Raw genomic sequence first — 12,816 nt, 5'->3', positions numbered from 1 at the left:
TGGGGAGGGGGCCTGGCACCCTCAGCACGTGGGTCTTTGGGGGTCTCGGGGGCGGGTTCTTCCCTTTGCAGACGCTTCATTCCCAAAGCAGCCACTTCCTCAGCGCCCCAGGGGATTTCCCCTCCTCTGGGAAGGGTTCGCTCCTACGGGACCCTCGGCCGCCTTTCTCTTTCCGAGGTGCCACAAGTAAAAGTATCGCTGAGGCGTCAATGGGCGGTGGGCGTGTCCCACTGCAGCTGCGGCTGCCAGAGAAACCCTCCCCGCCCAAGAGGGCAGTTCCGGCGGAGTCGAAAGGGCCGCCGCGCCTGCGCCGGGGGCTAAGAGCGGCCGGAGCGCCTGCGCAGAGCAACCGGCGGGTCGGGGCGCCTTTCGGCTGAGCGGGTGGGACTGGCTTCTTCTTCCCTCGGGCTCAGCCCCAGGAGGCGGGAAGGGCCCCGCGCCTGCACCCGGGGCGGGCGTAGCCAAGAGCGGCCGGGCGCCTGCGCAAAGCAACCGGCGGGCCGGGGCGCCTGCGCAGAGCAACTGGCGGGTCGGGGCGCCTTTCGGCTGAGCGGGCGGGGCTGGCTTCTTCTTCCCCTCGGGCTCAGCCCCAGGAGGCGGGAAGGGCGCTGGCTTCTCGCGGCCTCCGGCTCCGGGCCAGTCCCGGCCCTAACGGCTCCGGCCTCCCCTTGCCCCATGGCGGGCGAGGAGATCGGAGGGGAGCGGTGGTGGGGTGGGGGCAGGAGGGGCGGGGCCTCCCAGGAAGGGGCGGAGCAAGACCGCAGCCCGCCCGCCGGGAAACGAAACCGAAAGCGCTGGCGGCCCTTCGACTCCACTGCGCAGGCGCCCCGGCTGAAGCTGTCTCCCTCCCCGCCCGCTGCCGGGCAGAGCGGAGGCCCCTCGCAGGGGGAGGGGGCGGCTGGGCCGGGCGGAGGGAGCTTCGCAGGTGAGGTCGACTCCCCTTCCCCCGGTGACGCCCCCGGGCTGAGCTGGAGGGACCCGAAGAGAGCCGGAGGGGGGCTTCCCTTCCCTCTTCTCCGCCCACTGGGCAGCCTCCCCCCCCCCTTTTCCAAGAATCCCCTTGTCTGCCCCTCTTCCCCAGGACAGGAAAGGGGGGGGGCCTTAAGCGGAGGAGGGTTCCCAGCCTGCTCCCTGCAGGAGGGGGAGGGGCTGAGAAAGGAGGAGCCTCCCCTTCCCCCCCCCAACCGACAAGGAGCCAATGGGCAGCTTCCCTTCCAGGCTCCGCAAAGGAGGCTGAAGATCCCATGGCGGCCTCAGGAGAGGAGACCCTGGAGGGGCAGCTGGGCCAGGAGGCCACCTGCCCGCTCTGCCTGGACTTCTTCGAGCAGCCGATGTTCCTGTCCTGCGGGCACAACTTGTGCCGGGACTGCCTGGCCCAGCTGGGCCCTGAGCCTTCCTGCCCCCAGTGCAGGGTCAAGGTGGAGCCCGGCAGCGCCTGCCCCAACCGGGCCCTGGCCAACGTGGTCCGCCTGGTGAAGAGGCGTCGGCTGTCGGAGGGCGCCCAGGAGGAGAGCAGCGGCCAACGGCTGTGCCAGGAACACGGGCAGCCCCTGCAGAGCTTCTGCTCCCGCGAGAAGAGCCTCCTCTGCCCCGGCTGCCTGGAGGGGCACCAGGGCCACGCGCTCCTCTCTCTGCCTGAGGCTGCCCAGGAGTTCAAGGTAGGGGTCGGGCACCCTTGGGCCAGGCTTTCCAAAAGGGGGGAGGTGGGGCAACCCCAATTGTGTTGGGGTAATTCCCCGTTAACCCTAACCATCAGGACACGGGGGGCAAGACCGACCCTCAGTTGCTCTCCTCGTGGGTCCCTGTCTGCCCCTGAGGGCCCCCAGCAGGGCCTCTCCTTGAGCGTGGCACAGGGTTCCTGTGGCCCCCTCTGGGTGGGAGCGCTGCCATTTGGGAGCCAGCAATGGCACCCTCTCCTCCGCGTGCAGGACATGCTGGATGGCCTCCTGGAGCCCCTGAGGAAGGAGGAGCAGAAGTTGCTGGAGCAGAGGCGGGCCGAGGAGCAGAGCCGGCAGGAGTGCCAGGTGGGTCTCTTGGGGAGCGGGCAGGAGGCAGGTTCTGTGGCTGGGAAATCTCCCCCCTCCCTCTGAGTCCCCCCTCTTCTTCTGCCCCCCAGGAGCTGCTTGCCGCCGAGAAGCAGGTGGTGTGCGTGGCGCTGGAGTCCCTGCAGGAGCTGCTCCGGGAGAGGCAGCCGGTCTGGCTGAGCTGGCTGGCCGAGCAGGAGGAGAAGATGGAGGCCGAGCGGGCGGTGCCCCTGGCCAAGCTCTCCGGGGAGGCCTCCCGCCTGCAGCAGCTGATGGCCCAGACGGAGAGGAAGTGCCGCCAGCCGGACAGGGAATTCTTGCAGGTAGGGGTGGGGGGCCTTGCTGGCCTCAAGGGGGGGAGCAGAGGGTCCTGGGGGGGGCGGAGGGGAGGATCGGCAACCTTTGTGAGGGTGGCACCCATTTCTCTCTCCTCCTCTTTCAGGATATCCAGGACACCATAGACAGGTAGGCGCCAACTTGCCCTTCCTCACTCCTGTCTCTGTGGGTGAATTTGTGCCCAGAATTTCTGGGGCGGCCGCATCCTTTCGGATTTTGTGGTCGAGAGATGCTGGTTGTGGGGCCTTTGGTGCTCTCGGAGCTCGACTGACTTCCTGCAGACCTTTCGTTACCCAACTAGGCAACACCATCAGTGCTGGGAGGGGTGCCCGTCAGCGTTGTAGCAACCCTTCATTCCACCCAATAACTCTGAAAAGTTCCTTTTATTTGGATAGTAACTGGCACATCTGTGGAATTCCGAATCTGAAAGTTTCAGGCTTCCTTACAATAACTAAATACTACAAATCCATCCCCTATATACTCATCACCACATCCCATGGTCCAATCACCATCCGTCCCAAAGGACGACTTCCTTTTCACTATGCGCAACACTACATGACCTTGAACCAGCAAAAGAATTTTGTCTAGATACCCTCCAATTCCCTCCACCACCCCCATTTTCCCAGGGTGGGAGCATCAAATCTCAATATGGCTTCCAAACCTGACAGTGGGGTTGGCTTCCCCTTGATACTCAAGTAGGTTGCTCTCAGTTGGGCGCGGTTGTTGGTCAGGCGTTATAAACAACACAGATAAGGCACCATCAACGCAGACCGACAATCCAACAGCAAACAGCAGCCCAACCAGGGAGCCCCCAAGGAGAGAACAACGGTCCCAGCAATACTGTCAGGGGAAGCCAAGAGTGCAGACAGGCCTTGACCTCACGACCACAGCCGAAGCCAATATTTCTGTTACTAAATGAGACAGTCGTTAACTGGGTTTTTATGACCTTTCCTGCCATACTTCTTAAGCGTATCACTGCCGTTTATTGGTAAGTAACCTGGTTGTTAAGTGATCCTGGCTTCCCCATGGGCTTTGGTCTTCCGACGGCCACATGACCTTGGGATCCAGCAGTGGTCATAAGTGTGAGCCAGTTGCCAAGCAACTGCACTTGGATCCTGTGGCCGTGGGGATGCTGCAAAGGTCAAAACTCTGCAAAATGGCCAGAAGGCACAATAACTTTGAACGTTCACAAAATGAACAGTTGGGGGTTACCTGTAGGTGAAAGGAGAGCAAACCACACTCCCCTGTAGCACTGATGATGTTGCTCAGTTGGGTAATGAAAGGTCTTCAAGAAAACAGCCGATCCCCAAGGACCCTCAGGGGCAACTCTTCTCTTCTGCAGCCATTTGGACGATCCCCCAGGCAGACTGTCCACTTGGGGTGGAGGGAAGCGGTGGAAACTCAGTTGTTGCAGGAAACCTGGTTTCTTTGCTTTGGAGCCCTTAGTCCTTGGTACACTAAGATCAGAATCACACTGACGTTTGTGTTGAGTTTGTGTCTTTCCTCGCTTCTCTACTGAACTCTACACTGGTTCAGTGTGCAGAGTCAGTTGCGATCAAAGCAACAAACAACAGTTGCATAGCAAACAAGCCAGGATTCACGGCACATGCCAAACTCAGGTTTGGAAAACCCGAATCCTGTACTCACCTGGCAAGATGCTGGAAAGGACCAGCTTGTTTCACACACCCCACGGCCAACCCAGCCCTCACCCAGCCCCCCTGTGTTGCGGGGAGGCAGCCGGGTAGCTGTGTGAGGCCATTGTCAACTCAAAAAACATTTTGTATACAAGTTTTATAGTTGCCGACAGAAAGAAGGAGGGAATTTCAAAGAGCAGGCGGCAGTGTGGAATTGAAAGTCCATTCCATTCATATTTCCTTCTAAGACTGATCAGATGACTGAAGCTTCTGCCGCAAAAAAATCTAATTGGAGAGCATGATTGGTGACTCTTGGCTACGACGTTTTTTTATCTTAGATGATACACACAGAGGGGTGGGGAGGAAGCAGGATCAGGGGTGACAGTGAATTTCATATCTCAGAGTTGGCCACGCCCATATTAGTGTCGGACGTAAAATGGTAGCTTCAAATAAATCCACTTTAGTTTTGGGAGTGTGGCTCAAGGCTCATGATTTAATTGGAGTAACTGCCGGAACCCTGACAGCCGCCCTCCTTGTGTCGCAGGTGCCAGAGTTACGTGGTAGGGCGCGTAGAGAGCGCCTCTCCCAGGCTGCACAGCAGACTCCGCACTCTCTTGGTGAAAAACGCTTCTGTAAGGCAGATTGTGGACAATTACAAAGGTGAGGGGCCCTTTCAGGAGGGGGCTGGGGGTCTTGGGCCCTCAGGAGGAGCCCCAGGAGTTCTGGGCCCTCCTGCCCCCTTTCCTACTGGGGGAATCTTGGGTAAGCCAGGCCTCATTTTTTCCTTTCCTCCTCCGACTCTCAGCCTCTCTGCAGGCGATTCTGACCAGGGAGAACCAGGATCGACTTCTGGCCACGGGTAAACCCCCTGGGGCTTGGGGGGGGGGAGGAGTCAGTGGGGGAGGGGCTACCAGGCCTCGCAGCAGCGGTTTCCCACATCGCCAGTAGTAACGTCTGCCAGGAGGGGCTTCCTCCGTGAAGTGGAAGCCCTGAGTCTGGAGGGCCCCGAAGGCATCCACTGGGGGAGGAGTGGGGGTCCCACAGCAGCCAGGCGGAGCCAGAAAAGAGCTACGCGGGAGGGCGCTGAGAGCTTCCCGGGCATAGAAGTGCACAGCGGGGGCCTGTGTGTTGAGTTGTGCCTTGTGAGAAGTGGGGGAGGGGGCTTCCTCAGTCCCCCCCACCCTGATTTTAAACTTCTATCCCTTCTTCCCCAGTACTTGCTCCAGAACAGCCAAGATCTCGTAAAGGTAACGGCGCACGGAGGAAAAGGTCTACGTCAGGGCCGGGCTGCGCAGTAGAGGGTGGGGCCCAGCTGCAGCGCCCTGTGTACCCTTGACGTTGGAAACCCCCTGCCTGAACCAGCTCTCCAGGCAGCTGACGGGTCAGCAGGCGCTGCTGTAAACGGGGGGAACCTCTCACCCCATAGCAGCCATCCAAGTGTGGTGGGTGGGCCTTGAGCAGCTGCAGAGGATGATCTATTTTGGGATTAAGCGGACATTTCTTTCAAGCCTGCCAGACACCGCGACTCACGGCAGCGGATTCCAGGGATGACCGAACGGCCCAGTTCGCTCCCCTTGGCATCCTCCTGCCCCCCGCCCGCTAAGCAGGTCTAAGCAACCACGTTTCCCTTCCCTGAGTGGGTGGAGCATCCTCTAAGATGGAGTTCCCTGACCTTTTCGCCTTTGCTGATCAGGGGAGGGTGGGGGGGGAGGATGGCCCTGCGTGGGCAGTGGAGTGGAAACCGAGATCCTTGGGACTATGCGCGAGTGGGGTGCGCGCAGGTGCGCCCAGTCACCCGGCCACCCCGTGCAGCCTCCGGTTCCCAAAGGCTCAACGCATGGTAGGGGTCCAGGGCCCGGGAGTGGGGGAACCTTGATCTATGACCGCCTTTGCCCTCCCCTGTTCCCAGCCCGTCTGAGAGTTTCTCTTCTCCATCCTGCAGTCTCCGTCACGCTAAACGGCTCAACTGCCCACCCCCGGCTCCTGTGCCACAGGTCCAATTTATGTTGGGCCATCAAATACCAGGAATTCCCGGATGTGCCAGAGAGGTTCGACCAGGAATTCTGCGTCCTGGGCTGTGAAGGATTCACCACAGGATGGTGCTGCTGGGAAGTGTCCGTGCACGAGCTAGACGGGGTCCCGGATGTCAAACCTAGTGCACCGCAGCTGCCATTTCTGTGGGGGGGCAAAGCACGCTGGGCCATCGGGGTGGCCAAGGAGTCCATCCGCAGGAAGGGGACCTTCCCGCTGAGCCCCCAGGAGGGCATCTGGGCCGTGGGGAGGAGTGTTAAGGGGGAGATGATCGCTTTTGACACATATCAGCAGAAGCTGAGCTTGCAAAGGCCGCTGCAGAGGCTGCGGGTGAGGCTGGACTGCGAGGCCAGACAAGTGGAGTTCCTGGATGCGGAGACGGAGGCTTTGCTCCACACCTGCTGGGTTGGGCTCGCCCTTGGGCAGACGCTCCGGCCTTTTTTCTACCTGGGCCAGGATAGGGTCACCTTTTCAATGTGAGGAATGTCCACGTCCTGTACAAGATCTTCGGGGCTGATAGTCCCCAACTTACAACAGTTGACATTAGTGACCAAAGTTACCACAGCACTGAAAAAGGAGACTTAACGACCATTTTGCACGCTTAACCACCCACCTTGGGCAGCATCCCCAGGGTCACCTGATCACAATTGGGGAACGCTTGGCGGCTCACCTTTATGATGGTTGCAGCATCCTTTTTTAAAAAAAAAGTTTTATTGATTTTAACAACAAACAAAACCACATAAAACATTCAACATAAAACATAAAAACATCCTCCTCCTTCATAGATTTACAAACAGTGTATCGGTTGGCTTACCACTTTTTTTTGTGCATCCGTTTCCTAGACGCCATTATAGTTATATTACATAATAACTCATTATCAATCAACAATTGTATAACCTAGTAACATTACAGAAAAATCATTTAACTATAATTTTGTTAATTCATACTTTAACGAGATAACTAATTTACTTAATTTATTTTACAACAAATCATAAGATCATACCAAATCTATCTTAATAAAGTTTTATAAAAATAGTAAGGAAAAAGAAAATATATATTCATTATATCCTAAGTCTAAATATTCTATTATGTTTTATTATCTAACCATTGATAAAAAGGATCCCAAACTTCATAAAATAGTTCTTCTTGTTCTCCAATTTCAAATGTCAAATCTACTCATTTCAGCACAATCCAATATTTTCTTAATAATTTCTTCCTCTGATTGAATTTTCTCACGCTTCCAATTTTTAGCAAATACAATCCTAGCCGCTGTTAATACATTTACAATCAAATACTTCAAATTTTTATTATATGTATCAGGTAAAATTCCCAATAAAAAAATCTCTGGTTTCAAGTCTATATGTTTCTGTGTCATTTTTTCCAACCATATGCGAATTTTAGTCCAATATTTTCTAGTGTCCTCACAAGTCCACCACATATGGTAATATGAGCCAGGTATCTGATGACATTTCCAGCACTTTTCAGATTTATTCCTGAACATTCTTGCTATTCTTGTCGGGGGAAATGCCACCTGTAAAACATCTTATACAAATTTTCTTTATATGCTGTTGACATTGTCATTTTATAGTTTTGAGACTACAATTTTTCCCATTTCTCCAAATCAATCCCATATCCAAAATTCTTCCCCAAAACAATTGTTTAACTTGTTCCTCCTCTAATTTCCAGCAAATAACTATATAATTTTTTAATCACTTTTTCATCAGTACCTGTCAAAATCCTATCTAAATCAGTCAATTTATCATAAAATCCCTCCATTTTAGAATCTTTAAAATACCTTGAGTGATGTGGCCACACCAAGCCTGGCCAGTCAGCACAAGCAGGCTGGGTGCCGCATTTTGGACCAGCCAAAATTTGAGGGCAAAATTGAGAATCACATGTTGAGTGCGGATGGTCAGCCAGTTACGAATCCCATCTGGTGATTATGCCGTCTAACATTTTTTTCTATTTTATCTAGTAGTAGGTTATGGTCTACCTGATCAAACGCCTTACGGAAATCCAAGAAAATTATATCGACAGCTTTCCTCTGGTCAACTCATTTTGTCACTTTGCCAAAGAAGGTCAAAAGATTAGTCTGGCATGATCTGCTTTTAACAAACCCATGTTGGCTTTTGGTTGTTTCTTTGTTGGCTTCTAGGTGTTGGCTCGTTCGCTGCTTGATTATCTTTTCCACAATCTTGCCTGGTATTGAGGTCAGGCTGATGGGTATGAGAGTAGCTTTCTTGGGCGAGAAGTAATCCTCTTCTTCCTCCTCAAGGAAAATCAGTGGCCGTATTGACAAAGCAAAAATTTTGAGAATGTTTTGAGAAGATTTCAAGCTGGTAAGAACACAGAATCCGAAGACCAGAAGAGACCTTGGACCCAAGAAACTATAGACATCAATACCCGGGAAGATACTAGAAACGATAATAAAAAAACCAGATCTGACAACATCTAGAAACAAGAAAAGGAATAACTAGCAGTCAGCACGGGGTTGTTAAGAACATTTCATGCCAAACCAATCTTATTTCATTCTTCAACACAGTGACTAAATTAGTAGACCAGCAAAATACTGTGGACATAATATATTTAGATTTCAGCAAGGCATTCGATAAAGTAGACCACAACCTACTTCTTAGTAAGCTAGAAAAAAGTGGAATAGATAGCACCACCACAAGATGGACTCGCAATTGGCTGACAAATTGTACTCAAGGAGTAGTCCTTAATGGGCCTAAGTCTACATGGAGGGAAGTAAGCAGTTGGGTGCCACAAGGTTCTGTCTTAGGCCCAGGACTCTTCAATATCTTCATTTACGGCTTACATGAGGGAACAGAAGGGAAACTTAACAAATTTGCAGATGATACTAAGCTGGCAGGAATAACTAACACCCAAGAAGATAGGCTCAGGATCCAGAGGGATATTGACAGACTCGAACCCTGGGCCCTATCTAACAAAATGAAATTCACTGTACAGAAAAGGGAAGTCCTACACTTAGGCAAGAAAAACTAACTGTGCAGGTACAGACTAGCTCAGTGCCAATAACTGTGAGAGGATCTTGGAGTCCTAGTGGATAATCCCTGAAATAGGAGCCAGCCGTGTGCAGCAGCAGCCAAAACAGCTAATGCAATCCTAAATTGCATTAGCAGAGGGATACAATCCAGATCAAGGGAGGTACTAATACCTCTCTATAAAGCCTTAGTAAGGCCACACCTAGAGTACTGCATCCAGTTTTGGTCACCACATTATAAAAAAGAGGTTGGGGCTCTAGAAAAAGTACAGAGAAGAGCAACCAGGAGGATGAGGGGGCTGGAGGCTAAAACATACAATGGACGGTTGCAGGAACTGGGCCTGGCTAGTCTAGTGAAGAGAAGGACCAGGGGAGACATGATAGAGTCTTCCAATATTTGAGGGGCTGCCACAGGGAGGAAGGGGGTCAAGCTATTTTCTAAAGCACCTGTAGGCCAGACAAGGAATAATGGATGGAAATTGAACAAGAAGAGATTCAACCTGGAAATAAGGAGAGACTTTCTGAAAGTGAGAACAATCAACCCATGGAACAGAAGTTGCCCTCGGAAGTTGTGGGAGCGCCATCCCTTGAGACCTTCAAGAAGAGATTGGACTGCCATCTGTCAGAAATGGTGTAGGGTCTCCCGCATGGGTAGGTGGGGGGGTTGGACTAGATGATCTGCAAGGTCCCTTCCAACTCTGATTACCAGTTAGATTTGTTAGGTCTTTAGTCCTTCCCTCTGCCCAAGGCAAAAGCCCTTATTCCACCCTGGAGAAACAGTTGTCCTTTCTTTCTTTGAAGACCTCCAGTGACCAAGAGCACCCACAACTCTGCGGAGCGAGCTGTTCCTCTGACTAATCTCTCGCTGCCGGAAAGATAAGAGGAAACCAAAACAGGCGGACTCTTCCCCCAGCCTGGCTCCAGAGATCAAGGCTGCTCCGTCTGTGTCTCCTTCCAAGCCTCCAGCAAGAAGAACGAAATACAGGGAAAGGCACGTTGGAGGCCCATCGACCTCCAAACTAATCAGCAACTCGCCCGGCTCTTTGCCAGCTGGGTGACGGGTCTCCTTTCTGGATCCTAAACTAGCACTTTCCAAGGATAAGCAGGATGTGGAGCAAAAGTCGGTTTCCTTCCCTCCCCGGCAATGAAATGAATATGGGGGCGAATTGGCCTCTTGTAAATTCCTCTCCATTCAATCCGGCACCTGAATTCAACACAGATGCAACAAACCTAAACTACGTGATGCTCTTAGATGAGGCTACTGAGCTCCAGGGGGAAAGGATACACAGGTCAGTCCCGGGGAGTTACAGAGGGCCTCAGGGAAAGGGAGGTGCAACCCATCCCTGGCCCTTAGGACTGTCTCACACACACAACCCCTTGTGATTGCGCTTCGGCTACTTGGCAAGCGGCTCATCATCTATAAGCGAGCAATGAGCACTTAAAGTCTGCTCTACCGCTTCCCGGTGCTTTGCAGCCCTCTAAGCCACAGGGGCCTCCTACCTTGGCAACTTTCAGCCTGGCGGACTTCAACTCCCAGAAGGCCCCAGCCAGCCTTAGAGTCCGCATCCTGACCCCAAGAATCTCCGTCCTCACTTTACCGACCTTGGAAAGGCAGAAGGCTGAGTCAACCTTGAGCCAGTGGGCCGAGTCTGCCTGTAGTATTGTGTTCCAGCCACCAGGGCACCACCTGATGGTTGCGGCATCTTGTAATTGCGGGATTGTGGTTTGCGACCTTCCCAGCCAGATTCCAACGAGCAAAGTCAATCAATGGGGAAGCCGGATTTGCGTAACAAATGTGTGATTTGCTAATTGTCCCCTGTGACTATCACTAAGTGTTGCACCTGATGATTCTGGACTCTTTTTTTTAAACAAATTTTATTAATTTTTAAAAACAATACACAAACAAACAAAACGTAGAATATAAAAACATAAGGCATCTTTTCTGAAAAAAAATTAAAACATCTTATTTAAAGACAGCATAGTTCCAAATTATCACATTTCCATACAAGCACAATTTAATATGCATATTTATCTTATATATTCAACTTCATATTTTTTCCCAACTTCTATTTCTCCCTTTCTTTCTATTCAATTATATTTCTTTTGCCTTGATTTGTATATATTCATTGTAACCATCTGTCTTATTTGCAATTTCATTATTCTCTTCCAACATTCTTCTAGAGTTTTATTAATTCAAACATAGACAAATAAAACACAAAACATAAATACATAAATACAAAACTTCTTTTTGGAAAGCGGCTTAGCCCCGGGTTAGATCTTTTTGTACAGACGTAAATCAAATTCATGCTCACCTAATATACTATTTCATATCTTATTTAACATTCTATAGTTTCTATATATTTTCTCTCTTCTATTCACTCTCTTAATTCTATTTTATTTATTTATTTCATCTCCACTTAGATAATTATACTTGCATCTTTTATCCGTTCTCTTTCAATTATCTATTTATCTTTTCTTTCTAATACAATATTGCTCCTGTAATCACTAGTTGAAGTATGACAACTTTTTATCTTTTCCCTAAATTTAACACTTAAAATAATACATACTTTCCATACTGATTCTGCTTAGTACATTCTAAGTACTACATTTGGAATATTAAAACAAAAGTAGAAAAATAAGCTTATAATATAGTAAAAACAATGTTCCATAGAAAATTAAGCTCTATTATTAAATCTTAGACATTTTTATACATTCCCTGTAATGTATTATTAACTCATATAATATTTCAGTTTACTAACTCGAATACTAATATCAACAATACAGTCTTTCAAATACTAATATCTACAATACAGTCTTATGGTACTTTTGCAGAATCTCTTTTTTTTTAAATTATATTTTACCCTTTGTCTCTGAAAAAAAATTGCTTTTTAACATCTTGTTTTAAACCTTTATGACTTCTTTTCCCTTTTCCCCTTCCTTTCTTATCAATTCTAGCCTTTTTGACCCCCCATCTCTCAATCTCCACTCTCTTAATCACCCCTCTCTGTTGTATTTCTCTTTTCTGTTGCTTTCTGACATTGTATCGATTTTTCACCTTATTTTTCCTTTTCTTGGTTGCTTTTTGAAGTTCTAAATTCTCCATTTTCTTTCTTTCAACCTTGAGCCAGTGGGCCGAGTCTGCCTGTAGTATTGTGTTTCAGCCACCAGGGCACCACCTGATGGTTGCGGCATCTTGTAGTTGCGGGATTGTGGTTTGGGACCTTCCCAGCCAGATTCCAATGAGCAAAGTCAATCAATGAGGAAGCCGGATTTGCTTAACAATTGTGTGATTTACAACCTTGTGGGGTAACCGGAACAATCTGGAACTGAACACACTCAAAACTGGAGAACTGATGGGTAGACTTTAGGAGAAACCCTCCCACAATACCACGTCTTACAATACTAGATAACAGCGTATCAACAGTAGAGACCTTCAAATTTCTAGGTTCTACTATATCACATGACCTAAAATGGACACCTAACATCAAAAAGGTCATCAAACAAACCACCACAAAGAAGGTTCTTTCTGCGCCGACTCAGGAAGCTCAAACTGCCCCAAAGGAGCTGCTGATCCAGTTCTACAGAGGAATTATTGAATCTATCATCTGCACCTCTATAACTGTCTGGTTTGGTTCTGCAACCCAACAGGACAGACACAGACTCCAGAGGATAATTAGGACTGCAGAAAAAACTATTACTACCCACCTGCCTTCCATCGAGGACCTGTATATCCTGCACGAGTCAAAAAGAGGGCTGTGAAAATATTTACGGACCCCTCACATCCCGG

The 12,816-nt window shown here is 50.3% G+C and overlaps 1 protein-coding gene across 2 annotated transcripts; it reads left to right on the top strand.

The window, feature by feature from the left end:
- The first annotated feature begins 675 nt into the window (after nt 1-675).
- On the top strand, nt 676-7,382 carry LOC113452380 (E3 ubiquitin-protein ligase TRIM7-like). 2 transcript variants are annotated; one of them, XM_087923252.1, is made up of 9 exons: nt 676-925; nt 1,219-1,658; nt 1,929-2,024; nt 2,117-2,347; nt 2,467-2,489; nt 4,539-4,654; nt 4,800-4,853; nt 5,209-5,241; nt 5,937-7,382. In XM_087923252.1, exons 1-9 carry the CDS (start codon nt 676-678, stop codon nt 6,503-6,505), a joined length of 1,812 nt encoding a protein of 603 aa, XP_087779378.1. In that variant the 3' UTR covers nt 6,506-7,382. The 2 variants fall into 2 exon arrangements, with proteins under 2 accessions (XP_087779378.1, XP_087779377.1); XM_087923251.1 differs by having other exon boundaries at nt 1,207-1,658.
- The last annotated feature ends 5,434 nt before the right edge of the window (nt 7,383-12,816 follow it).

Source organism: Pseudonaja textilis, chromosome 2, assembly GCF_049901715.1.
Source record: "Pseudonaja textilis isolate UNSWEBS1 chromosome 2, rPseTex1.2, whole genome shotgun sequence".
NCBI lineage: Eukaryota > Metazoa > Chordata > Lepidosauria > Squamata > Elapidae > Pseudonaja > Pseudonaja textilis.
This window is presented reverse-complemented; position numbering and strand designations above follow the sequence as displayed.

Bases quoted from the DNA above. Each gene is read 5' to 3' on its own strand.
- LOC113452380 (XM_087923251.1), top strand. From the start codon at position 676: ATGGCGGGCGAGGAGATCGGAGGGGAGCGGTGGTGGGGTGGGGGCAGG. The intron at 926-1,206 runs GTGAGGTCGACT...GCCAATGGGCAG, and splicing joins GGGCGGAGGGAGCTTCGCAG to CTTCCCTTCCAGGCTCCGCA. The intron at 5,242-5,936 runs GTAACGGCGCAC...TCCATCCTGCAG, and splicing joins ACAGCCAAGATCTCGTAAAG to TCTCCGTCACGCTAAACGGC.